Source organism: Oryctolagus cuniculus, chromosome 11, assembly GCF_964237555.1.
Source record: "Oryctolagus cuniculus chromosome 11, mOryCun1.1, whole genome shotgun sequence".
Lineage (NCBI taxonomy): Eukaryota > Metazoa > Chordata > Mammalia > Lagomorpha > Leporidae > Oryctolagus > Oryctolagus cuniculus.
Genome location: NC_091442.1, coordinates 52,464,954 through 52,489,312, shown reverse-complemented (window position 1 = coordinate 52,489,312; position 24,359 = coordinate 52,464,954). Strand labels below are relative to the sequence as shown.

The window sequence follows — 24,359 nt, the reverse complement described above, 5'->3', positions numbered from 1 at the left end:
TGTTTGGTGTAAGGTCCCACAGCCAGGACCAGGGCCAGGGCCAGGACCAGGACCAGGACCAGGACCAGGACCAGGACCAGGACCTGAACCCAGGTCTTCCCAACTGTAAAGCATACCTGTTCTTTCAACAATGACTGTGGTCTCTGCCTTCTCCCACGGGTCCTGGGTTTGCGTCTGCATCACAGGGTTCTGTGATATCCCACTCCAACATTGGAAGCCTCCTGGCTGCAGTTTTTTGAACAAAAAAAATTCTTTTTTTTTAAATAAGTATTTATTTATTAGTCTAGAGTTAGAGGAGAAGCAGAGAGAGAGAGAGAAAGGTCTTCCATCCGCTGGTTCAGTCTCCAATTAGCCACAATGGCCAGAGCTGCGCCGATCCGAAGCCAGGAGCCAGGAGCTTCTTTCGGGTCTCCCACATGGGTGCAGGGGCCCAAGGATTTGGGCCGTCCTCTGCTGCTTTCCCAGGCCACAGCAGAGAGCTGGATGGGAAGTGGAGCAGCCGAGTCTCAAACTGGTGCCCATATGGGATGCTGGCACTTCAGGCCAGAGCGTTAACCCACTGCGCCACAGCACTGGCCCCTAAGTTGTCTTTTTAAAAAATATATTTATTCAAGTGGCAGAGAAAGAGACAGTGTTACTGCTCCCCATGTGCCTGCAGTAGCTGGGGCTGTGCTGGGCTGAAGCCGGGACCAGGGAATTCAGTCTGGATCTCCCACATGGCTGGCAGGGACCCAACTGCTTGAGCCATCTCGGCCACGCCCCAGGATCTGCATGTCCTACAAGAAGCTAGAATTGTGAGCCAAGGACAGGAGTCAAATCCAGGCACCCTGGGATGAGCTGTGGGCCTGTTAATCACTAGGCCAGATGCCTGCCCCGCTCCCGGGAATAGGACCGGAAGAGTTCCTGGAGCTCCACGCACCTCTGCCGCGGGAGACAGCAGCCGTTCCGGCTGGGGTTAGAGGCTAGCAGTCAGCGGAGGTCTCCTCCAAGGGCCCCTCGCGTTCTCTCTCTCTCAGCTGTGTGGAATCGCATCATTGAGCCTGTGGCGGCCATGAGGAAAGAGGCTGACATGCTGCGGCTCTTCCCCGAGTACCTGAAAGGCGAGGAGCTCTTTGGGCTGACAGTGCACGCGGTGCTCCGCATAGCTGAATCGGTGAGGAAGAGGCCTGGGGGCGGGGCGGCCAGGGAGCACTGGGCCCGCCTGGGGCGGGCCTGGGCTGAGACCAACACGCCCTGCACCCACAGCTGCCCGGGGTGGAAAGCTGTCAGAACTACTTATTCCGCTATGGACGCCACCCTCTGATGGAGCTGCCCCTCATGATCAACCCCACTGGCTGTGCACGATCAGAACCCAAGATCCTGACACACTACAAACGGTGAGCTTGTGGCGCCGGGCTCAAGGCATGTGGGTGCGGGCGCAGGTGGGGCTCTTCGGCCACGCTCTGAAGGGTGGGGGTGCGCAGATCAGAGTTCCCTGGAGACTCGGGAGTCTGCGCGGGAGGGTGCGCAGGTGTCCCTGAAGTCTCCCTCACCTCCTCCCCAAACCTGCCTGGTGTACTGGGCTGACTTGGGATATAGGATGTAGTTATCTGGGATCCTGGGAGTGGCGTCTGGGATGTTCTGGGCAGACAGTGGGGAGATCTTAGGAACTCTGTAAGGGATCTGGTCACCTCTCCCCTCTCCTCTTCTGCTTCCGGGGGGGGCCTGTGAGTCTCCCAGATGTCAGACACTCCATGAGTGCTAGGGTCACCTTCCCTTCCCCAGGCTGAGTTGGTAATAAATAATTAGAAATATAGTGGAAAAATAATAAAACCTGACATTTGTATAGCACTTTATACTTTTTTTTTCAAAGCGTTTTCACATCCATTATCTCATTTGATCCTCACAACAACCTTATGAGGTAGGTAGGGCAGGTGGTATGACCCCCGTTTCATAGCCGAGAAAACTGAGGCCCAGCCAGGTGAAGTGACTAGACCAAGGTCACACAGACCAGACCTCCACCCTCCACCCTCCACCCCTAGACTTCTTTCTGTCTGCCACAGTAGCCTGGCCTTGGCCCCTGGGCAGAGGGGAGCAGAGTCGTGGCAGCAGGGCTGTGTCGAAAGCCTTTGGTGGCTCCTAAGCTGTGGTAGAGCGTCAGCAACTCCACCCCTCGTTGGCCCTAGTCCTTGATGCTCTACACCAGTGGTTTTCAAACCGGGAGTGCATGTGTTCCACAAAGCCTGGAACACATGAGCTGATGGGCAGAATGCGATCTTCCCCACGCAAACCTAATTCCTCCATCCTCAGATTGGATGTGACCAGAACCAGAAGAGCCCGTTTCATTGAGCTTATGTATTGGAGTTGCAACCAGCATCCTGTTAAAGGGGGTGGGAGGTGGACAGAGGTGGGGGTATGGGGGAGATTTCTACTACATTAAAAAAGAAACAAACCAAAAATGTTTGAAAACCACTGGTCTGGGATGGGCAAAAATTGGGCTGGTGCCCGCGGGTGGTGAGAAGGCACCCCGCTAGGCAGCAGTCATTCCCCTGCACTGAGCCATCTGTGAGAGCACCCCGTGTCACATCAGAGAGAGAGGTGGTCTGGAGACAGGCAGGGGTGCCACCAGCCCACTGTGGGAGACGTGGCCCCCATTTTTCAGGGCTCCCAGCATCTGCAGGAGATAGAATTTGGACATTTGCAAACCATCAGCTTAAATTCTAGGCCCAGGCTGCTTGGGGAAGAGCTCCCAGAGGAGCATGGCCTTGAGTGTGGTTTGGCAGAGGGGGGTGGGTGGGAAATGGGGAGAAGGAAGGACAGGCTCAGTGTAGGGGAATTGGTGCCCCCTTCCCTCCACCACCTCCCACCTCCCCATCCTGGGTTCTCTGTGCCACCCAGAGTGTCAGAAAGGGCCCCCGTAGCTGGCTGCTGCCTCACCCAAGCTGCAACCCAGTCGCCTCTGCTCTGCTCTGCAGTGCTCACTGCAGCACACGCCCCTAAGTGTGTGCCGCGGGTCCAGAGGTGGCGAGTGGGTGTGCTTGGCCTGGGGGAGGGCTGTCTTGTCATGGACTGTGTCACCTCCCAGGCCCCACACCCTGAACAGCACCAGCATGTCTAAGGCGTATCAGAGCACCTTCACAGGCGAGACCCACACCCCATATAGCAAGCAGTTTGTGCACTCCAAGTCGTCTCAGTACCGGCGGCTGCGCACCGAGTGGAAGAACAACGTGTATCTGGCTCGCTCCCGGATCCAGGGCCTGGGGCTCTATGCCGCCAAGGACCTAGAGAAGCACACGATGGTCATCGAGTACATTGGCACCATCATTCGCAACGAGGTGGCCAACCGGCGGGAGAAAATCTACGAGGAGCAGGTATGAGCTGGCAGAGCACTCGCTGTGGCTCCATATCCACATGCGGCCAGGGCACCAGTGGGTCCTGAACAGGTGGAAGGCTGGGGCGGAGTGGGGAGGGAGAGGCGGGAGAAGTGCGGAACATGCCAGGTGAACCCGTTGCCCCGTCCCTGTCTGATATCTCCTGTCCCTTGTCCAACCTGTACCTTTCTAGAATCGAGGCATCTACATGTTTCGAATTAACAATGAACATGTGATTGATGCTACATTGACCGGAGGCCCTGCCAGGTGAGAGAGGAATAAGGGAGGGACTTTCAGGGGTCCCTGAGGGCGGCATGGGTGGGCTGGGGTGGGGGTGGTAGGCCACAAGGAACCAAAACCGTCCCGACTCAGCTGTTTGGTGTCCCTAACTCTGTCCCAACTGCTCAGGTATATCAACCATTCCTGTGCCCCTAACTGTGTGGCTGAGGTCGTGACATTTGACAAAGAGGACAAAATCATCATCATCTCCAGCCGGCGAATCCCCAAAGGAGAAGAGGTGAGAGGAGGCGTCCCGAGGGGCGGTGGAGCAGCCCCTCCTCTGCCCTCCTCCGCCGTTGCTCGGAGGCCGCAGTTCCCAGGCTGGATCCCAGGCCGGATCGGCTCTGCTGGCCGCCCTTCTCCTGGGGCCGGGCACTGATTCTGCCCTCTCCTCTTTGCAGCTGACCTATGACTATCAGTTTGATTTTGAGGACGATCAGCACAAGATCCCCTGCCACTGTGGAGCCTGGAATTGTCGGAAATGGATGAACTGAGAAGCTTTGAGGCTACCAGGCAGGGGAGTCCACCCACCCCCAACCTCTTCCCTGAAAGGGATGAGGGGGAAGAGAGGTAGCAGCCAGAGCCAGGACCCAGGGCTGGGGCTGCCGGCTGACCGGAGCCCCTGGCACAGGAGGCTGGGGCAGAGGGCCCTAGGCCAAGCCCACCCTGGGCACCAGGGACAACCCCTTCCCCGCCACCGGCCCTTAGGCTGGCATCTCTGCCCCCAACTCCAGGAGGGGCCAGACAGAAGCAGCCATTGGGCATCTCAGGTTTGAGGGGGATACGGGCGGGGAGCTACCCAGAAGCCTCTGGGAGGCAGCAGGGAAGGGAGGAGGATGTGGGGCCTCACAGCCCTGCTGCTCCCTCTGACTCCTCCGGCCCAACTCCAGGCTGCAAAAGAGACTTGACTAAGCTTGACAATCCCAAAGGCCGGGTCCCACACCTGGCCCTGCCTGCCGGGTCCTGCCCCCACCCTCACTCCCACCCCTTTCCCTCTTGATCTGTCTCTGTCTCCCTCTTCTCCTCTGTGTTTCTGTCTCTCTATGGGTTGTGTTTCCTTGTTTTCCACTCTGACAAATGCAACGTGAACGGGAAAGAGGCGCCCGAGCTGCCCGGGGGGGCAAGCCGGGCAAGCCGGGCAAGGAGACCCCGCACCCACACCTACCTCATTTACGTGTTGGATTTTTTGCTGTTTTGAAATGTGAGACCCTCTCCAAGCCCCCGACTGCCCCTACCCTCTCCCCCACCTCACTGCCCTCTTCTGAGTGGGTGGAAGGGGGGACAGGAGGAGGAAGAAAAAACAACAACAAAAAATCCATCTTTGTTTTTAATTCTGGGCATGGGATGGTGGTTGAGGCAAATGATGGTGAAGATTGGGGATGACTGGCCCCTGGTTGCTCTGGGAGTTCCTTCTCCGTCTGGACACAGGAGGGGCATGCTAAACCTAGGACCAGGCTGTCTCCCTCCTCTTCTCCCAACCTCCTCATGCGCCCATTGGCCCTCCGGCCCCTGCATGGGGTGGGCGGGATGGGTGAGGGCTGGCCTGAGAGGCGTGCCCACACCCAGTGAGGCAGGGTGTGGCCCGGAGCTCCCACTTGCCCTCAGTCACCAAACTGCTGCTGGTCTGGTGGGAAGGGGTGGTGGTGCGGGGTGGGGAGCTTAGTGTCAGCGCGGGGAGGGTGGGGGGTATTTATCTATTTATACATGGGGTTGTACATAGTCGTGTGGGGCATGGGGGAGCCGGCTGGAGGTGAGAACCCTCCCCTCTCCCCCACCCCCCGGGGAGAGCAAATGTAAAACTACTAATTTTTGTGCTTTATATATTCTATATAAATATATCTATTTTCTTTTTACAAAACCAGTTTATAAATGGTAGGGGGGCGTGGGGCGGACACATGGAGCTCCCCTTGTGGGGGGGCCCCCTCCATTACCCAACCTACCGCCCTTTTCCTCACCCCCCCTCCCTACCCCCTGGCGATGACTGCTGTAAGGTGGGGGTGCAGAGAGAGGCCGGGCAATTCCCACCCGCTTGTATCGTTGGACTACGTTATAACGCACAAAAGTGAGCTGACCCCAGCGGGGGAGCCAGAGGCCAAGGGGTTCCCCACCTCCCCTTCCCCTTCCTGCCCAAGCTTGTGCTGCAGTTGAACCTCTTTCCAGGGGTGAGGGTAGGGTGGGGGCTGGGTGAGGCCCCAGACCCCTCCTCTAGTGGGGAGCCATGGGAATGAAGATGAAGCTTATATGCAGTTCTCTCCTAAGGGGCTGTGAGCAAAGGGCATTTTGTAATTAATATTTTCAAAAATCAAATGTCTGGAATGTAGGAGTGGGCTTGGTGGCGATGGATGGGCAGGCCTGCTGGAGGGGGAGCACAAGTTGCTGTTGTGATTTTAGGTTTGTTTTTGTTTTGTTTTGAATTGGGGGGGTCGTGAATTGGGGGTAGGGAGTTTTTTTTTTTTTTTTAAAGCTGCTTCCTCAACTGTTTCAAGCTGCAGATGTTTTAAGAGAACACCCCCACTCCGGCGGGAACCGCTGTAATTAAGTCAGTGGGGAGACTGGGCTGCCCCCAAAGCCACAGCCCTTGGACCCTTTTCCAAGAGTGAAAGGTCTAGGCTACAGGGAGGGGGAGATTGGCTCCTGTGAGTCAGGCTCTGGTTGGGGCTTGGGCCCTCGGATTGGGAAAAGGAGAAGGGGCAGACTTTGTAAGCATATGCTAGGTATCCAATAGTCCTGTAGAACTTAGGAAAGAAACCTTATACAGTTTTTAATTTTTATATAAACTATAACTCAGACCCAAGCTACAAGGTTGGAATTTTGGTTGTTGGTTTTTTTTTTTAAGTACCCTGCCTGTATAATTGCATCAGAATTCCCTACTCCCCCCCCACCCCGTGTTTGTATTTTGGGTTGGTTTACACTTGCACATACTCAATTTTCAGTTTTTCCCCTTTAGTCTTCTATTCTCCCCTCCAGGACCCTCCCCCTTTTTAAAAAATAAATCGCTGACAAGTGTGAATCCCGTGAAGACTTTATTTTGTGTTGTGTGTATCCTGTACAGCAAGGTTGGTCCTTCGTAACAACGGATGAAATGGTTCCCCTTTTTAAAGAGCCCTCTCTCCCTCCACCCCAGCGCCCCCAGTCCTTGGCATGTTTTGTATCAGCGATCATTCTGAACTGTACATAATTTATGTTGCGAGAGGCAAAGGGCAAGTTTTGGATTTTGCTTCTTCCAAGTTTGTTTTTAAACGACAAATAAAAAAAGAACATTTTAAATATAAGCGGCTCCGTCCCATAACCCTCGCCGTCAGCCGGACCGTGCGGTACGCGAGGACCCGGGGGAGGGCGGCGACCCTGGCCAGGGCCCCGCCGGAAGGGTGGGTTCCCCGCCTCCCGCCGCGGTTTTGCGCCTGCGTGACGTAGGCGGAAGTGGCGTCGCGCACCGGACGTGAGGCGGGGCCTGACCCGAGTGAGCTTCCTAAAGCGAACGAAGCCAGCGGGCTCCTCGCAATGGAGACGGTGAGAAGCGCAGAAGGGCGGCGGGGGGCGCTGTGGAGCCTGAGACCCCCGTTAGGAGACGGGCAGGACCCGGCAGGGCCGGGCAGGGGCTGGCGCTGCAGGTGTCTGTGCTGTGCCGTGACCCTGCCCCTCCGCGCCTTCGCCGGGCGAATCTCCTAGGATTGGGCCTCGCCCTTGCCTGTCCTGTGCCCGCGGTGCCCTCAGCCCGAGCGGGCAGTGACACCTAGCTCCCGTCCTGGCAGTGTCGGGCCCCTCTCCTCCCAGCTCATTGAGAGGTTGTAATCCGGCTTCGCTGGGTGGGAGCGCTGTCGTCTGTGATCCTGCGCTCAGCGGGAGGGACTCCTTGAAAGGCTTATCCTGTGTTCCAGCGCGATCACGCTCCCTTTCAGGAGCCCCAGAAGGGAGTCCGCTGTGTTCCTGCGACCAGTTTAGGTCCTGCCCCGCTCTGCAGCTCTTAACGGGCGTGTAGGCATGGCTCATGGGCCGGCGGGCTGGTTGACCGTTGGCAGAAGGTCGCCTGCAACACGTATGGACCCCCCCTAAGCCTTCTCGCTCTCTGGACCCCCCCCCTCCCCCCAGTCTTAACCGTGTATCTAGTCAGGCGAAGCAGCTACCCATCCTGGAAGAGTGGCTGTAGTGGTGTTGTCCACTCTTCTTTGGATCAGTTAAACAGGCCCCCACGTTTTGGAAGTTAACATCCGGCTGTAGAGAAGAAAACAGACCCAAGTAGTTAAAGAGATGTGCAACTGGTCCCCCCCACCCCCCAGCAAGGTCACGTCCTACGGAGTAGGAGAATTTTGTGGAAGATTAGAGACTGATTCCATTAAAGGCAAAGCAGTGATCAGTTTTTACTTATTTTGAAAATGTGGTTTAACAAAGCATTGTTAGGTAGATTTCTAATTGAGCCCTTACACTTTTAAGTACTAGATGGAGCTTCTAGCCATAGAAATGGTATGAACAAAGAAGAGGGAGTTGCAGGTGCTCAGCCTAACTGGCGTGGGGTGAGGGCAAGCCAGCCATAACTGTTAAGGTTCACCGTAATGAGTGGCATCATGATGCAAAGGACTTTGAAAGCCTGAAAGAGAGAGAGATCACCGTGGGCCTAGGAAGGAAGTTACAGAAGGGAGAGACAGTATGAGCAAGAATAGAAATTGGGGGTAAGCTAGTGGATCAGTTTGAAGGTGTTGTGTGCCCTGCTAAGTCTGAACTTTGTTTTCCAGTAAGGGAACCTGTGGGAAATACCTGAGCAAGGCAGTGCGTGTCCTTTAGGGCTGTTTCCGAAGCTTTCAGATGGATTGAACAGGAGATAGATTTGGAGCAGAGAGAACAGATTTAGAGACTTGCTGCAGAAGTGAGCAATAAAGCCGCACGTTGTGAAGGAAGAAAGACAGAGTTGAGGCATTTCTAATGTAGCAATCCAGCCAGCTCTAGGCACCCAGGAAGACAGCAGTGGCAACAATAAAAAGTGGGCACCACAGTAAGTCTAGTAGGATTGGAGGAACAAGGGTTCTACTTTGTGTTGAAGCATGGGTGGAGCCGGACATTCGTGGTTGTTAACAATCAGGAATGTGGACAAGGGATTAGGAAGAAATTGTGTCTGTGTCAGATACAGCGGGTCTCTGTAACGGTATTTTGTTCTTCCATAGTACACTGGTACTTTCTCAGGCCCCTTTATTATTAAAACAGAAGAATGAACATAAGCACTCCTCTCATGCAGAGAAACAGACAGAGAGATAAGGTCACATGTGAGTTATCCCCGGCTTTCTCGTGTTCGTATCTGTGTCACTGTTTAGCATGGATACTGCAGAAAATTTGTGGAGGGCTAGGGTGGTTGGGCTAGCGGCTAAGATGCCTGCAGACCATGGGAGGCAGTGGTGATGGCCCAGCCAGTTGGAGCCCTGCCACCCACATGGGAGACCTGGATTGAGTTTCTGGCTTCTTGCTTTGACCTGGCTAAGCCCTAGCTGTTTTGGGCATTTGTGGAGTGATCCAGCAGATGGGAGCCCTCTCTGTCTCTGTCTGTTTGCTTCTCAAATAAACAAGTAAGTGTGTGGAGATTTGAAATTAAAAAAGGCATTTATTTTGGTGCAAGAACTTGAAATCTGTGCATATTTTTCCACAATGCATTTCCATAAACTTTTCGTGGCCCCCTTATATGCATGGATTTTAAGATTTTTTTTGTGCTGAAATTAACTTTTATTTTAATTCCATTGTCCATGAACTTTTTCAAGTACCCATAACCCTTATATGTCTCTTTTCTCTGTGAATAACCTATTCTTAGGTCTCTGTTCATTTTAGTGTGCATGATTAGAGAATTAGAAAACCTAACAATTATAAGTTATGTGCAAAACTCCATGCTGGGTGTTTTGGCGGACACAAAGTAAAAGCTAGTCCTCGGTTCCAAGAATCTCTAGTCTGTTTGGATAGATAATGAACAAAACAACAGTAGCCAGTGCGGTATGTAAGAAATCATAGGATGGTTACAGTAATTTCTACAGAAGTAGCTGTTTCTGAACCTTTGTGTAGATTCTTATGAGACTGTGGCCATCTCTGTTGGCCACATCTTTGTTACTGCACAGCCCTTCCTCTCTCCTGTAAATGATAAGGCTATTATTCCAACAGCCGTGCCAAAATGCCAGACCAAGCTGATCAGCTTACACTGCCTGGAGAGTCCCCAGCCTGGCCTCGGGAAGGAGGCTTAGAGCTGGCCTTTCAACTTAACCTTGCTTGCCTGGCAGCCTTCCCGGTTCAAGCTAAGATCTTGAACTTCATGTTGCGGAGAAGCAATGGAGTTGAAATATGCCTTTAAGTTAGTTTGGGGATGTTACCCAGAACAAAACTATTGAAAATTGTCAATGCATGAAAACCATCCTGGTCCCTCCTGGGCTCCTCGGTACAATGACATTTTCAGATGTTCCCACTTGAGGGAGCAGTGCGATGGCTCTGAAGTTTGTTCTGTGTTTCAGAGCCCTCCCTAATCTCGGACTAACTCAGAAAAAAGGAAACTCAGAAAACTAGCATTGGCTCAGCAGCTGCTCCCGGTTTTAGAACAGCCATGTCCCTCATGCATCCTTCAGCCATTCAAGCTCTGCCTGGCTGGCTGACAGGTGGCTGCTGGGATGCCCCCTCTCCTCCCACCACCCAGATGTGGCCATGGTTCAATGGTGAGGGGTGTATCTGTGAGTCCAGTGCACACAACTTCTTGGTAAGTGTGTAAGGGAAAGCTGTGTTCTCTCTCTGCCTTCCATATTTTAATAATCTAGAGGGGGCCAGCCCTACACACAGATTCTTTTATAGTTGTAATTTTTAAGATCTAGTATCTAGGGGCCAGCCTCTGTGGTACATCAGGTTAAGCCGCTGTCTTCAGCACTGGCATCCCCTATGGGCACCGGTTCAAGTCCCCCCTGCTCCACCTTCCAGCCCAACTCCCTGCTAATGTGCCTGGAAAAGCAGCAGAAGATGGCCCAAGTGCTTGGCACCCACGTGGGAGACTCGAATGGAGCTCCTGGCTCCTGGCTTCGACCTGGCCTAGTCCTGGCTGTTGTAGCCATTTGGGGAGTGAACCAGCAGATGGAAGATTATCTCTCTCTCTCTCTTTCTCTCTCTTGTGTGTAAATCTTTCAAGTAAATAAATAAATCTTTAAAAAACAAAGATTGAATGTTTCATTTGGCAGAGTAGTGTATAAGAACATGAGCTTGGAAACAGACAGGCGTGTGTTCAAATCCTATTCTAGCAGACAGATTGCTCAATGTCTCCCTCGAATTTGTCTCCTAATAAGGGAAATAAGGCTAATGATAAGAATGTTTGCCTCAGGGTTGTCATGAAGGATAGGTGAGAGAGCATGTATGAAAGGCCGTGTCGTGCTTTAAAAGGCAGTCCTTAGTTTACCAGCCCCTCCCCTAATGTTGCCAGGTGGTCGCGGAAGGAGCCTGGACTCAGCTGAACCTGTGTGTCTCTTGTTTCTTGTCCAGGTCACTGCTTCTGATAGCTGCTCGGCCGTGAAAAATGAGCATTCTCAAGGTGAGTTTACTGCAGAAAATAAGCCCCCAACCCTGGACTTGTCTTTAGCAGTGTCCCCTAGGGTTCTCCCTGGGAAAATCAGAGGTGGGCCATATAATGTGCCAGACCACACAGACCTGGAGCAGTAGTTTGGCAAGAGAACCCAGGAGTGCATCTTGGGGCAGAATGGGGGTGATTAATATCTGCAAGTTATCAAACCACTTGATAGAAACTTCTGAAGGACAGGCAACTCTGAACTGACATCTCTGCTCTAGAAGTCCCTGATGTATTGTAAGTAGTCCAGAAACAATGCCACCAAGGTTTTATCACCCAGCAAGCTCATTCAAAACAGTGACTGTGCACAGGATATTATGGAAAAGCCTTGAAAGCCCTTAGAACTAATGTGGAAGGAGACGCACTAACCCTCCAAAAACCAGAGCACCCGAGAAGACCACTTCGGCGTCTGCGCAAGTGCCTGGTTAGAATGGAATGTTCCTACCCAAGGCCATCCAGAAAGAATGCACAGGCATCTCTGGTAGAGGATTTTTCCCAGGAGTACTCTAGTTCTTTCTAGAACGAGTTTCTGACCTTGGGGGTACACACTTTCCTTGGAAGTTGCATAGAGTCAGAGACCCTAGGACAGATTATTAAGGATAGCTGAGTTCTTGACGAGAATTTCTAAGTTTTCTGCTTTTGCAGCCACCATGGTCATATTTTGCATTAGCCGGATGACTGTTCGTAATTGAGCTCTGCTGCATGATGTCAGTGCCCATTTTATGTGTCTGAGTACATTCGTGTCAGCACCAAGGCGAGCGAGCCAGAAATGGAGTTGTCTGCACAGACCAAGGAGTCACATGGGCCGTGGATGACTGTGACAACCTGTAGATGTGGTGTCACCTCTGAAAAGAGGTAGCTACTGTCCACATCTGGTCAGTGAAGACCTATTTTTCCCAGATCTTCTGATTTTGGAGAGAAACTGGGAAGTTGGATTTTTATGCAAATCTTCAGATTTTTTAAACTTGGCAGCTGATTTTTTTTTTTTTTTGACAGGCAGAGTGGACAGTGAGAGAGAGACAGAGAGAAAGGTCTTCCTTTGCCGTTGGTTCACCCTCCAATGGCCGCTGCGGCTGGCACGCTGCGGCCAGCGCACTGCACGGATCTGATGGCAGGAGCCAGGTACTTATCCTGGTCTCCCATGGGGTGCAGGGCCCAAGCACTTGGGCCATCTTCCACTGCACTCCCGGGCCACAGCAGAGAGCTGGCCTGGAAGAGGGGCAACCGGGACAGAATCCGGCGCCCTGACCGGGACTAGAACCCGGTGTGCCAACGCTGTAAGGCAGAGGATTACCCTAGTGAGCCACGGTGCCGGCTGGCAGCTGATTTTTTTTTAAAGATAATATGCATTTCTATGAACTTTTTAAAAAAAAAAGTTTAGAAAGAGAGAGCGACAGAGAGAGATCTCCCATGTACTGGTTCACTCCCCAGATGCCTGCAACAGCTGGTGCTGGGCCAGGCAGAAGCCTACAGCCAAAGAATCCTGTTTGGGTTCCCTGCCGTGTGGGTGGCAGGGAGCAAGTACTTGAGCCATCATCTGGTTGCTGTCCAGGGTGCACATTAGCAGGAAGCTGGATCAAAAGCAGGGCCGGGACTCAGTCTCAGGCACTCTGGTATGTAATTTGAGCTTAAGTGATGAGATGGCTTAACCCACTGTGCCACAACACCTATCCTTGGCAACTGATTTAAACTGTTTTTAAAACACTAGGAAGAGCCGGCGCCGTGGCTCACTAAGCTAATCCTTTGCCTTGCGGCGCCGGCACACCGGGTTCTAGTCCTGGTCAGGGCGCCGGATTCTGTCCTGGTTGCCCCTCTTCCAGGCCAGCTCTCTGCTGTGGCCAGGGAGTGCAGTGGAGGATGGCCCAAGTACTTGGGCCCTGCACCCCATGGGAGACCAGGAGAAGCACCTGGCTCCTGGCTTCGGATCAGCGCAATGCGCCGGCCACAGTGCAGCGGCCATTGGAGGGTGAACCAACGGCAAAAGGAAGACCTTTCTCTCTGTCTCTCTCTCTCACTGTCCACTCTGCCTGTCAAAAAAAAAAAAAAAAAAAAAAAAAAAAAAAAAAAAAAACACTAGGAAGAGGGGCCGGCTCTGTGGCATAGCAGGTAAAGCTGCCGCCTGCAATGTCAGCATCCCATATGGGTGCTGGTTTGAGTCCCAGCTGCTCCACTTCCAATCCAGCTCCCTGCTAATGCACCTAGGAAAGCAGTAGAAGAGGGCCCAAGTCCTTGGGCCCCTGCACCCACATGGAAGACCTGGAAGAAGCTCCTGGCTCCTGACTTCAGATCGGTGCAGTTCTGACTGTTGTGGCCATTTGGAGAGTGAACCATCAGATGGAAGACCTCTCTCTCTCTCTCTCTCTCTCTCTCTCTCTCTTCCTCTGCCTCTCAGTCACTCTGCCTTTCAAATAAATAAATAAATCTTTAAAAAAAAAAAAAAAAGGAGGAATTCAAATCCAATATGTTTGTGGGTCTTTGACCTAAAATGGTAGTATATAATTATCAGTGTGGTGGATTTTCAGCTGGCATCCAAGGGGGTCTGAGATTTTGAGTTTGAAAAACAATTGTAACTTCCGGTTTAAGATGGTAGATTGCATACATTCCTTCACAGGAAAAAAAAACTACCATAAAATTTTTTTAAACGAAGGTCCAGCCCTGGGTGGTTGTTCAGTGCCAATGTCAAGCCATCACTTGGGACACCTGCATCCCCTAGTGGGAAGCCTGGGTTCGAGTCCTGGCTCAAGCTGGTTCAAGCTGTCCAATCCAGCTTCCTGCTAATGCACCTGGAAGGCAGCAGTGATGGCCCAAGGACATGGGTTCCTGCCAGCCACGTGAGAGACCTGGATGGAGTTCCTGGTTCCTGGCTATTGCCATCACATTCGAATAGTGAGCCAGCAGATGAAAGATCTCTCTCTGTGGGATACAGGCATCCCAGGTTATGGCTTAACCCTTTATACCACCCAGGTTGTGGCTGAACCCTTTGTACTGCAGTTGATCTTAGCCAAAAGGCCGAGAAACGATGGCTTAACCCTTTGTACCACAACAACAACAACAACAAAAGATGTATTTATTAACTTCAGAAATTATCTAAATCCTTCTTTAAACCAACGGCTACCAGACATTTCAAGAAAACTTCTGTAAGGAAAGTGATCCGAGCTTCTGCCCACCCACATATACAACAAAGGAAACAAACAGAATGAAAGTAGCTGAGGGGAGAAAAGTCAGTGCACAGAGAAGAACGCTTTAATACTAACACTAATATGTACTGGGTGGGGCAGGTGTAGGGGCACAGCAGATTAAGCTGCAGCTTGCAATGCCTGCATCCCACAGCAGAGTCCCTGGATCATGCCCTCATTCCATATTAAAGTACCTGGGATCGAGGCCTGCCTCTGCTTGAGATCCAGCTTCCTGCTAATGCACACCCTGGGAGGCAGCAGGTGCTAGCTACTCACATGTGCTAGCTACTCACAAAGCTCCTGGCTTTGGCCTGGCCCCAGCTGTTGCAGACGTTTGGGGAGTGAACCAGTGAATGGAAGATCTCTCTCTCTCTCTCTCTCTCTCTCTCTCTCTCTGCCTCCGCCTCTCTGTAACTCTACCTTTCAAATAAATCTTTTTTAAAAAATCCAAGCAAATCTTAAAAGATCAGTTTAGGGGGTCCAGTATGTAAATTATAGGAATTACAGAAGGAGAAAAAAAATAACAACACAGAGAGAAAATTTCAAAAACATTGCCAGAGTTGGGCCTGTGCTGCAGCTCATTAGGCTAATCCTTCACCTGAGGCGCCGGCACCCTGGGTTCTAGTCCCGGTTGGGGTGCCGGATTCTGTCCCGGTTGTTCCTCTTTCAGGCCAGCTCTCTGCTGTGGCCAGGGAGTGCAGTGGAGGATGGCCCAAGTCCTTGGGCCCTGCACCTGCATGGGAGACCAGGAGGAAGCACCTGGCTCCTGGCTTCAGATCAGCGCGATGCGCCGGCCGCAGCGCGCCAGCCACGGTGGCCATTGAGGGGTGAACCAACGGAAGAAGGAAGACCTTTCTCTCTCTCTCTCTCTCTCTCTCTCTCTCTCTCTCTCTCTCTCTCACTGTCTAACTCTGACTCGGCCTGTCAAAAAAAAAAAAAAAAACAACAACAACATTGCCCTGGCACTGAAGAATGCTGGTTGCTGTGTGAGAAGGACACACTCACTGAGTATTCATCACAGTGGATGAGATTGACCCACCCTAAGAAGCCATGAGATTTCAGAGCACTGGAAACAACAAGAAGGTTCTGTGAGTTTCCAGAGAGGAGACAGATCGCATGCAAAGAATCAGAACCAACCTGGACTCTCAGCACCGGCAGCCAGCAGACCATGGAGTAGCACTTCAGCATTCTGCAGGAAAACAAAATCCAACCTGGAATCCTGTCTCCAACCAAATTAGAAATCAAGGATAAGAGTGGAGCAAAGAGATCTACAGGCTACAAGATCCCAAAAAATTGACCCCTGCCATGCACCCCTTCTCAGGAAGCTACTGGAAGTTGTACTCCACCAATACAAGGCGCTGAGATGAGAGATGAGAACATGGGACACGGGGAGCAGGTGCGGCTGTGGAGGAGAGATGTGGAGAAAGATCTGAGGAAGACACAGCGCACAGCACAGTGGGCAGACCAGCCCAGATCCTAGCGGGTCAGAAGGCTCCGGAGGGGCTTCTCTGGGGAGTTTAATTTAACAGAATATATCTAGTGCTTTTTAGCATCTTGAAAGAATAGCTAAAACAATTGGTAAAGAGTTGGGTGTTGAATTATTTGTGACTACCAAGGTTTAAAAACTAAGCAAACGGGCCGGCGCTGTGGCGCAGCGGGTTAATGCCCTGGCCTGAAGCGCCGGCATCCCATATGGGCGCCGGTTCTAGTCCCAGCTGCTCATTTTCTGATCCAGCTCTCTGCTATGGCCTGGGAAAGTGGTAGAAGATGGCCCAAGTCCTTGGGCCCCTGCACCCATGTGGGAAACCTGGAGGAAGCTCCTGGTTCCTGGCTTTAGATCAGCACAGCTCCAGCTGTTGCAGCCATCTGGGGAGTGAACCATTGGATGGAAGACCTCTCTCTCTCTGCGTAACTCTGATTTTCAAATAAATAAAATCTTAAAAAAAAAAACAAAAACAAAAAAAAAAAACTAAGGAAACAAAAAGACAAGACCTTTGTTGACTTCAGGGAAACTAAAATTGTGAAGAAAAGATAAAATCAGTTTACTGCTTACCATGACTCTGAATAGTTCAGTCAAAATGACTTCAGCATTGATGGAACCAACATTATGGTTTAACCCCTGGAAGAGTTGGTGGGGGTGGGGGCGGGGGTGGGGACAAGATGGGAGGTGCCTGTTTGATGGGATCCTAGTAGGAAAGAGAACTAAGAAAGAAGAGAAGGAATCATGGGGGGGAATGAAAATTCATGAAGTAGCAATACACACATGTTCTTTAAGGACATAGAAATAGGCATCAAACTGGCTTTTAAAAAACTAATGTTCTCATCTCTGGGGAGTGGTGGTATAAGAAGGTTATAGGTGCCAGAGACTGCATTTTTTTTTTTTTTTTTTTTTTTTTTTTTGACAGGCAGAATGGACAGTGAGAGAGAGAGACAGAGAGAAAGGTCTTCCTTTTGCTGTTGGTTCACCCTCCAATGGCCACCATGGCTGGCACGCTGCGGCTGGCGCATTGCGCTGATCCGAAGCCAGGAGCCAGGTGCTTCTCCTGGTCTCCCATGCGGGTGCAGGGTCCAAGCACTTGGGCCATCCTCCACTGCACTTCCCGGGCCACAGCAGAGAGCTGGCCTGGAAGAGGAGAAACCGGGACAGAATCCGGCGCCCCGACCGGGACTGGAACCCGGTGTGCCAGCACCACAAGGCGAAGGATTAGCCTAGTGAGCCGCGGCGCCGGCCAGCTATTTTTTCTTAATCAAACTTGTAAAACTATTTGGTTCTTTAAACTTTGTGCCCATATAGCTTTGGTTTAAAAAAAAAAAAAAAAAAAAAAAAACCACAACTGTTGAAAATCAAACTGGCCTTGGATTTTAGAGCATGAACTTACAACCTTTGGAATCAGGTAGCTCTCGGTTTGAGTCTTTTTCGCTGCTTCCCAGTGGGAATGACCTCGCATGGTTTGTTTAGCTGCTGTACACCTGCTTTCATCTGAACCCCGGGGGGACAGGGCCGACCTCGGCGAGCTCGGTGACATACCATCTTTAAGTACATATAGCATAGGACTGAACATACCCAGGCTGTTATTTTGGAGATTTGATTCTCCAGTTTTGTGTAGGCAGTTCCAATCACAGGAAAGAAAAGGATCTCCCATTTGTCTGGAGTGGGTAGAAGGATTTTGATTCACGAGGTGAGCCTCAATTGGATTCCCATGGCGCCTGGGGCCATGCTGTTATGAGCACAGGGCTCCAACCCAGCATGGATGGGAAACAGCCCAGTTTGGACCATGACTTTCTCATTGACTGGTCTTGGGAGAATTTTAAGAAGCTTATTTGATTTTTTTTTTTTTTTTGTATTCACTGAGAAAAGACATCAAGTGAAAATGTGCTAAATATATGGAAGGAGAACTTGGATTAAAAATAAGAAAAAAACATTTAGACTGGAACAGGCTAATGAGAGCTGTTGCAGACTTCATGTTTTAGTCAGTCCTGTTTTTTTTTTTTTTTTCAACCTAAGGAGGCAACTAATAGATTTAGTCTTACTGGGGGTAGGGGTTGGATGAAATGTCCTCTAAGGGGTTTATCTAGGCTTTGTGGTAACCGTAGGAACTTAACAGAGTAGGAAGTCTTATAAAAGCTATTATTTAAGTGTTGAGAAACTAGAAACTTTTGTTCCGTGGAAGGAAGCCACTAATTGCCACACCCTATGCAGACACCCCAGACTCCAACAATAGCGTGTATACTTCCTTCATGAAGTCTCATCGCTGCTATGACCTGATACCCACAAGCTCCAAACTCGTTGTATTTGACACCTCTCTGCAGGTGAGTGAAGCAGTCTTTGTCCCATCCCCCTTCCTCGGAGCCTCTGGTCCCATACCGCTCAGCCTGTATCCTACCAACGGTGATAGCCTTGCCCTTCTATGGGGTCAGTCTCAGGTTTTTCCAAAATAAACCAACCCCTCTTTGCTGCAGTCCTGCACCCTGTGAATTCCTCTTAAACCGTTACTGTCTCGGCCACAGGTGAAGAAAGCTTTCTTTGCACTGGTGACTAATGGTGTGCGAGCTGCCCCTTTGTGGGATAGTAAGAAGCAAAGTTTTGTGGGTAAGCAAAAGTGCCTGGGACAGAGGGTTGCTGGGCAGAGGGCAAAGCTTTGGGCAGTGCTGAGGGCTTCGTCTTGGCCTCCAGGTATGCTGACCATCACGGACTTCATCAACATCCTGCACCGCTACTATAAATCTGCCTTGGTAAGGAGCCTTAGCCCAGTGACCAAAACCATGTCCCTGTCCAAAGACCCTCATTGCTCTTTCTTTTGCTTTAAGCACGCCATGGAGGTTAAGGAATCCGGGAGATTAGGTTTCCAATTCTGTTGCTTCTGTTTCCAGGTACAAATCTATGAACTAGAAGAACACAAGATAGAAACTTGGAGAGGTACGTGGAGACTTTGGTTTGTAAAAGGCCGAAAGGGGCGGAGGTTTCTCCATGGGGATACTGCAGGACCCGTCCTTTTTCCCTTTCAGAGGTGTACCTGCAAGACTCCTTTAAGCCGCTTGTCTGCATTTCTCCTAATGCCAGGTGAGCGCTGGCTATCTGTCCAGTGTGTGGCACAGCAGTTATGGTGCTGCTTGGGAATGCCCACATCCCATACCAGCGTGCATGGGTTTGAGTCCCAGCCACGGCCCTGATTCCAGCTTCCCACTAACGTGCCCTCTGGGAGGCAGCGGGTGCAGGCTGCAGCACTTGGGAGATCCAGATTGAGTGCTGACTCCTGGCTTCTGCCTGGTCTGGCATTAGGGGAGTGAACCAGTGAATGGGAGATCTGTGTCTCTCTGCCCTTTAAATATAATGAAAATAAATAAATAAAAATTAAAAAAAAGAAAAGAAAAGACATATCTTGCCGTCAGCCTAGCCAAAGCCCTAAATACTCAAAGACCAGGGGAAAGAGTAGAAGAGGAAAAGGAGATTCCTCCCATCTCTCTCTCTCTCTGGTCTGAATGCTGTCCCTCTCCTAACCCCCACTTTCCCTGTTTATATCCACACTCTAAGGAGTTGGTTAACCGCCCTCTGCCCTAGCGCTCTGGCTCGCATCATGATTCCCCCCCCCCAACCTTCCCGCAGTTTGTTTGATGCTGTCTCTTCGTTAATTCGGAACAAGATCCACAGGCTGCCAGTGATCGACCCGGAATCAGGCAACACTTTGTATATCCTCACCCACAAGCGCATCCTCAAGTTCCTCAAGTTGTTTGTAAGCGTTTCTGAGCCCAGCTCCCACTTCTTACCTACTGGGTCAAAAGGGTTATCAGGGGTGGCTGGTTGGATCTTAAAAGTCAAGCTGATGGTTCTTTCCTCAGATCACTGAGTTCCCCAAGCCAGAATTCATGACCAAGTCTTTGCAAGAGTTACAGATCGGCACCTATGCCAACATCGCCATGGTCCGCACCACCACGCCTGTCTATGTAGCCTTGGGCATCTTCGTCCAGCACCGAGTCTCAGCCCTGCCCGTGGTGGATGAGAAAGGTGAGTCATCGGGCAGGAGCGGGAGGACTTCAAGGAGGCCAGGGTGGCTCTGGGAAGATCTGCTTTCCCCTCGGCTCAGTCGGAGGGTGCTTTTGTGGGTGCCGGGGAGCCTTGGGTGCCACAGCCTCCCTGCTGAGCTGCCTCTGTCCCCCCAGGGCGTGTGGTGGACATCTACTCCAAGTTTGATGTTATCGTGAGTGACTGAGGGTGGCGGGCTGGGAGGCAGGGAAGGGGATGGGGGTGTTGAAAGTGGAGAGGGAGAAGGGGGTCTCTTTTAAGGATCTCAGAAGCTTCCAAGCACTCCAGTCCTATTTGAAAAGAAACTGAACAAGTCGGGTGTGGCTGGTGGGCATGGCCATTGATTGCCCTAAACCTTGCCAGTAAGGTTGGGTGGGCTCAGGGTCTGGCACCTGGTTCCCTAGCTTTTCCGCAAGCTCATCCTCTCTCACTGCAGAATCTGGCCGCAGAAAAGACCTACAATAACCTGGACGTGTCTGTGACCAAAGCCCTGCAGCACCGGTCACACTACTTCGAGGGCGTCCTCAAGTGCTACCTGCACGAGACCCTGGAGACCATCATTAACAGGCTGGTGGAGGCAGAGGTAGGATCGGGTGAGCCCCAGGCTGGGCTGAGAAACCGCCCACGAGCCTTCTGGCCAGGAGGGTGGGGCCAAGGGCCCCCGCTGAACCTGCTGTTTCTCCCGTGTTGCTCTGTGCCAGGTTCACCGGCTTGTCGTGGTGGATGAGAGCAATGTGGTCAAAGGCATTGTGTCGCTGTCAGACATCCTGCAGGCCCTGGTGCTCACGGGAGGAGAGAAGCCCTGAGCTGCAAGACGGGGCCAGGCAGTGCCCTGGGGGAGGTGGGGGGCCCCGGGAGTCAGACGGAGCCTTGGGAGATGACTGTGCGCTACTCAGGAGCCCCCTGCCCTTCTCCCCAGGAGCTGGGGAAGGCACAGAAGGAAGAAGGAAGAAGAAGGGGGTCTTTAGCTGCCTTACCCTCACACATACACGAGAACAACTTCCGGCCCGGCTCTGTGCCCCTCCAGTAGATTCCGATCTCCACGAGATCCCCAGACCTCACCGGCCTGTGCCTCCATTCCTGCCCTGACTGCCATAAGGTGGCACAACAGAGCTCTTCATGAAGATACTGTTGTTCATACAGGAGGCAGCGTCCACTTAGTCATGTAAGCGAGGAGGGCCTCGGGGTCCCCGGGCGCGTTCAAGGACATGGGTAGGCTGGAGAGGAGGGCAGGTTGGTTGGCCAAGGTTATTGCTTTTCGTGGCAAATCTAATTAAATGACATGAATCTCTTCCTGGTGTGGTGGTGTTTGATTTTGGTAGTTGGTAAACACTGCTGCTCTGACTTTCCCACTTAGTATGATTATTTCACTCATTGTTAATGACAACACTAACAGCATACACACTAACACACACACACACACACACACACACACACACCTGTGCCAGGTATCACCCACAGTGCTTTATCTGTACACATTGCATATCCCTTATCTGAAATGCTTGGAACCAGAAGTGTTTTGGAGTGTGTGTGTGTGTGTGTGTGTGTGTAGTAATTTGAAGTTTTTGCATAGAAATGAGATATCTTGGAGATGGGACCCAAGTCTAAACACAAAATTCATTTATTTGGGGATTTTGTAACTGATTCACAAACCTGAAGGTAATTTTTTACAGTATTTTTGATAGTTTTGTGCACGGAATGAAGTTTGTGCACTGCGGCTGAAGCCCCTGGGAGGGTCTTTTTTCCTCTTGGGATGCTGGGCAGAAGTGTGTGCCTGCATTTCCACTGTGGCCTGTCATATGAGGTCATCCTGTCAAGCACTCTGTAAATTTTGGGTTTTGGAACATTTTGGACTAGGCATACTCAACTTGCAGGAACTCATTTAATCCTCAGAGCAATAGTAGATACTGTTACTACTCCTGTTTGACAGATTTCTAAAAACTGAGACACGCAGAAGCTGAATACCTAAGCAAGGCTACACAGTTAGAAAAAAGCAAATCTAGGATTTAAACAGGGCCAGCGTTGTGGCATCCCATATGGACACTAGTTCGTGTCCTGGCTGCTCCACTTCCGATCCAGCTCCCTGCAAATGCACCCGAGAAAGCAGAAGGTGGCCTGAGTGCTTGGGCCCCTGCCACCCAACGTGGGAGACCCAGATGAAGCTCCTGGCTCCTGGCTTCAGACTAGCCCAGCTCTGGCTGTTGCAGCCATTTGGAGAGTAAACCAGCGGATGGAAAATCTCTGTATCTATCTGTGTCACTCCCTGTCTCTCTCTCTCTTTTTTCAAATTAATTAAAAAAAAAAAAAAATAAACCCAGTCTGGCTGCAGAGTTCATTGCCTCTCAATTGTCATTTTGCCTTGTTCCCCACCCTGTCCCCTATCATTCCCTTATTATCTTTTCCCTCCACTTGGACCATAGCTGGAACCCAAGGAAAGTCCTCTAACAGTGTTAAGTCTCCAGAGAGTTAAGCATACTGGGGTGGGGGTGGGGGGGTCTCCTTTGGGCAGAGAGGTCTGCCTCCATCATGAGCTTCTCTGAGAGAAGTTGGACAGTGTTGGGATTTCGCTACACTGGTGCTATATTGGAACCCACAAATCTCTTGCCTTGTATCCCAGGCAAGAATGAACTAGGGATGGGGAGAGGGGTGGGAGAATGAGGAGCAGCAGGACCATAGTCACCCGTGAAACCCATTCCCTGTGCTGAACCCACGTGGCCCACGACAGTGGTCAGCGCCAGACTGAAAGACGGCTGGACCACAGGCCGTGAGCCAAACACCCTGATTGCCTTTTTGCTGCTGCATTGTGGATCTGGTACAATTTCCCATCCACACCAGGAACAGTCCCAGGGCAACTCCTTGCCCCCACACCCACTGTGCCTGAGTCTGCTGATGTGACCCAGGGAAAAGCATCAAGGCCCTATCGGCTATGGAGAAGCCCTGTTTGTGTGTTGAAGTCTCCATGGCTGTCACTGCACATTCCCAAGCTTGGGGGAGGGAGGCTTCCAGGTTATTAGAGAATGTTTATGTGTGGGGGAGGGTTACAATGGAAAGGACAGATGTCTCGTGTCACATTCCCTTGGGGAAGAGAATTGGTCTAGGGAGGAGGCAAGGGCTTTAAAAGAGCCTGCAAGTGGGGCCTGGAGTGGAAGGAAGCACTTTCAAGCAAAGCAAAGGCCTCAAAGCAGGTGGCAGGTGCGTGGAATCAAGGGGGGTGGGTGGTGGTGAAGTAGTGGGACAGGATGTTTGGGGTCTCTCCAAAGGTCCATGCTGGGGAGCAGGGTGCCTGGGTTTTGTTGTGTTTCTCAGGGAGTCCACCCTGCCCCACAGCCACCCTTCCAGACTCTTAAAAGGAAGGGTCTGTACCCAAAGGACTCTGTGTGCTTCAGTGGAGAGCACACTGGGCTCTCTCGCTTCCCCTGAAAACCCAACCAGTCAGCCTCACTCAAAGTCTGAGGACAGAGCTGCGTCATGGACGAGGGATGAAATCTGGGTGCATCCCAGGCTTCTGTTCTCAACCTGTTCCTCTCGGGAGAGGCGAACTGTCCCGTCCTCCCGAGGAACCATTGCCACACACATTCTTTCCCCTCCCTGCACCCCTCCTGGAGTTGCTGCCATGGTTGCCAGGCATGGTTGCTAAGTCTGCATGGAAGGGTTGGCGTGGGCTGTGCTGCCACTAACATCACCATGGTGAATCAGGGGACACCTGGTATAGACTTAAGTGGGGGGAGGGACCACGTGGATGCTAGCAATAGCCCCCTAGGACAGAATAAGCCCCCAAGGTGAGCCTTTAGAGTGCTGCTTCTAGTGGGGCTCAGTGAACTGGGCATTGAGGTGGGGGAGGGGGGCTCTGCCTTGGGAAACCAACTGCTTTTAGTTCAGTTGCTAGGGGGTTAGCTTTGCCAAGGGAGCACAAAATTTCTCCTCCATCCCCTCTGAGAGGGTGAAAGTACATGAGCCTATTCTGCATCCCTCTCCCTTAAGGCTGGGCAGAGCTGTGTGAGCACAGAACAGTATAATCCCCAAGTCTTGGCCCCCTGGCTTGGATGGGGGGAGGGCTCCATGGGTGCCCAAGGACAAGTATCTGGAACGGGGGTGGTGGAGCAGCTCGGTTGGCCAAGACAGACTCCCTGCATCCTATTCCTCAGTAGCTCTGGGCTGGCAACACTAAAAAGGTGAGGCATTGAGGGTTGTAGAGGTCACTTTTTTTTTTTTTTTTTGAGACGGGTGGGGGTTGGAGGGAGGCAGCTCTCCCCCAGAGCCACACAAAAGCTTCCTGAAAGCCACCGCCTCCTCTCCACCGCATGGGAGCTGGTTAACTCATCTCATCTCTGCACCCGAATGCCACTGCCGCTAAAAATAGCCCCCCAGCCCTGGGCCAGCCCCTCCTGCACCCCAACCCCATGGAAACCAGCAGAAAGACAGAGGGTGGCAGGCAAGAGACCTTGAGTTCCATTCTCACCATTCCCTGT

General features: G+C 51.7%; 2 protein-coding genes across 21 annotated transcripts in view; both read left to right on the top strand.

The window, feature by feature from the left end:
• Window positions 1–6,901, top strand: part of KMT2D (lysine methyltransferase 2D) — a 40,809-nt gene extending 33,908 nt beyond the window's left edge. For 12 of the 15 annotated variants that reach the window (XM_070052186.1, XM_051845415.2, XM_051845418.2 and 9 more), the window contains 7 exons: window positions 1,017–1,153; window positions 1,246–1,376; window positions 1,853–1,900; window positions 3,065–3,350; window positions 3,544–3,617; window positions 3,759–3,867; window positions 4,031–5,685. In XM_070052186.1, coding sequence (XP_069908287.1) covers window positions 1,017–1,153; window positions 1,246–1,376; window positions 1,853–1,900; window positions 3,065–3,350; window positions 3,544–3,617; window positions 3,759–3,867; window positions 4,031–4,123 — 878 coding nt within the window. In that variant the 3' untranslated portion in view covers window positions 4,124–5,685. Of the gene's footprint in view, window positions 1–1,016; window positions 1,154–1,245; window positions 1,377–1,852; window positions 1,901–3,064; window positions 3,351–3,543; window positions 3,618–3,758; window positions 3,868–4,030 lie in introns of all 15 variants that reach the window. The other 3 variants (XM_051845422.2, XM_051845421.2, XM_070052188.1) reach the window with 2 other exon arrangements.
• A 114-nt stretch (window positions 6,902–7,015) lies between these two features.
• On the top strand, window positions 7,016–21,181 carry PRKAG1 (protein kinase AMP-activated non-catalytic subunit gamma 1). 6 transcript variants are annotated; one of them, XM_051845426.2, is made up of 13 exons: window positions 7,042–7,139; window positions 8,786–8,884; window positions 11,112–11,160; window positions 18,070–18,179; window positions 18,378–18,459; window positions 18,544–18,602; window positions 18,741–18,786; window positions 18,876–18,930; window positions 19,474–19,600; window positions 19,707–19,872; window positions 20,028–20,065; window positions 20,327–20,473; window positions 20,592–21,181. In XM_051845426.2, the coding sequence occupies exons 4-13, from the start codon at window positions 18,108–18,110 to the stop codon at window positions 20,694–20,696; spliced, it is 897 nt and encodes a 298-aa protein (XP_051701386.1). In that variant the 5' UTR covers window positions 7,042–7,139; window positions 8,786–8,884; window positions 11,112–11,160; window positions 18,070–18,107; the 3' UTR covers window positions 20,697–21,181. The 6 variants fall into 6 exon arrangements, with proteins under 6 accessions (XP_002711135.1, XP_051701386.1, XP_008254631.1 ...); XM_002711089.5 differs by lacking the exon at window positions 8,786–8,884 and having other exon boundaries at window positions 7,016–7,139; XM_051845428.2 differs by lacking the exon at window positions 18,070–18,179 and having other exon boundaries at window positions 7,055–7,139.
• The last annotated feature ends 3,178 nt before the right edge of the window (window positions 21,182–24,359 follow it).

Coding starts and splice junctions, on each gene's coding strand:
- PRKAG1 (XM_002711089.5), top strand. Junction 18,603..18,740: donor GCTACTATAAATCTGCCTTG/GTAAGGAGCCTT, acceptor TTCTGTTTCCAG/GTACAAATCTATGAACTAGA. Junction 19,601..19,706: donor TCAAGTTCCTCAAGTTGTTT/GTAAGCGTTTCT, acceptor TTCTTTCCTCAG/ATCACTGAGTTCCCCAAGCC.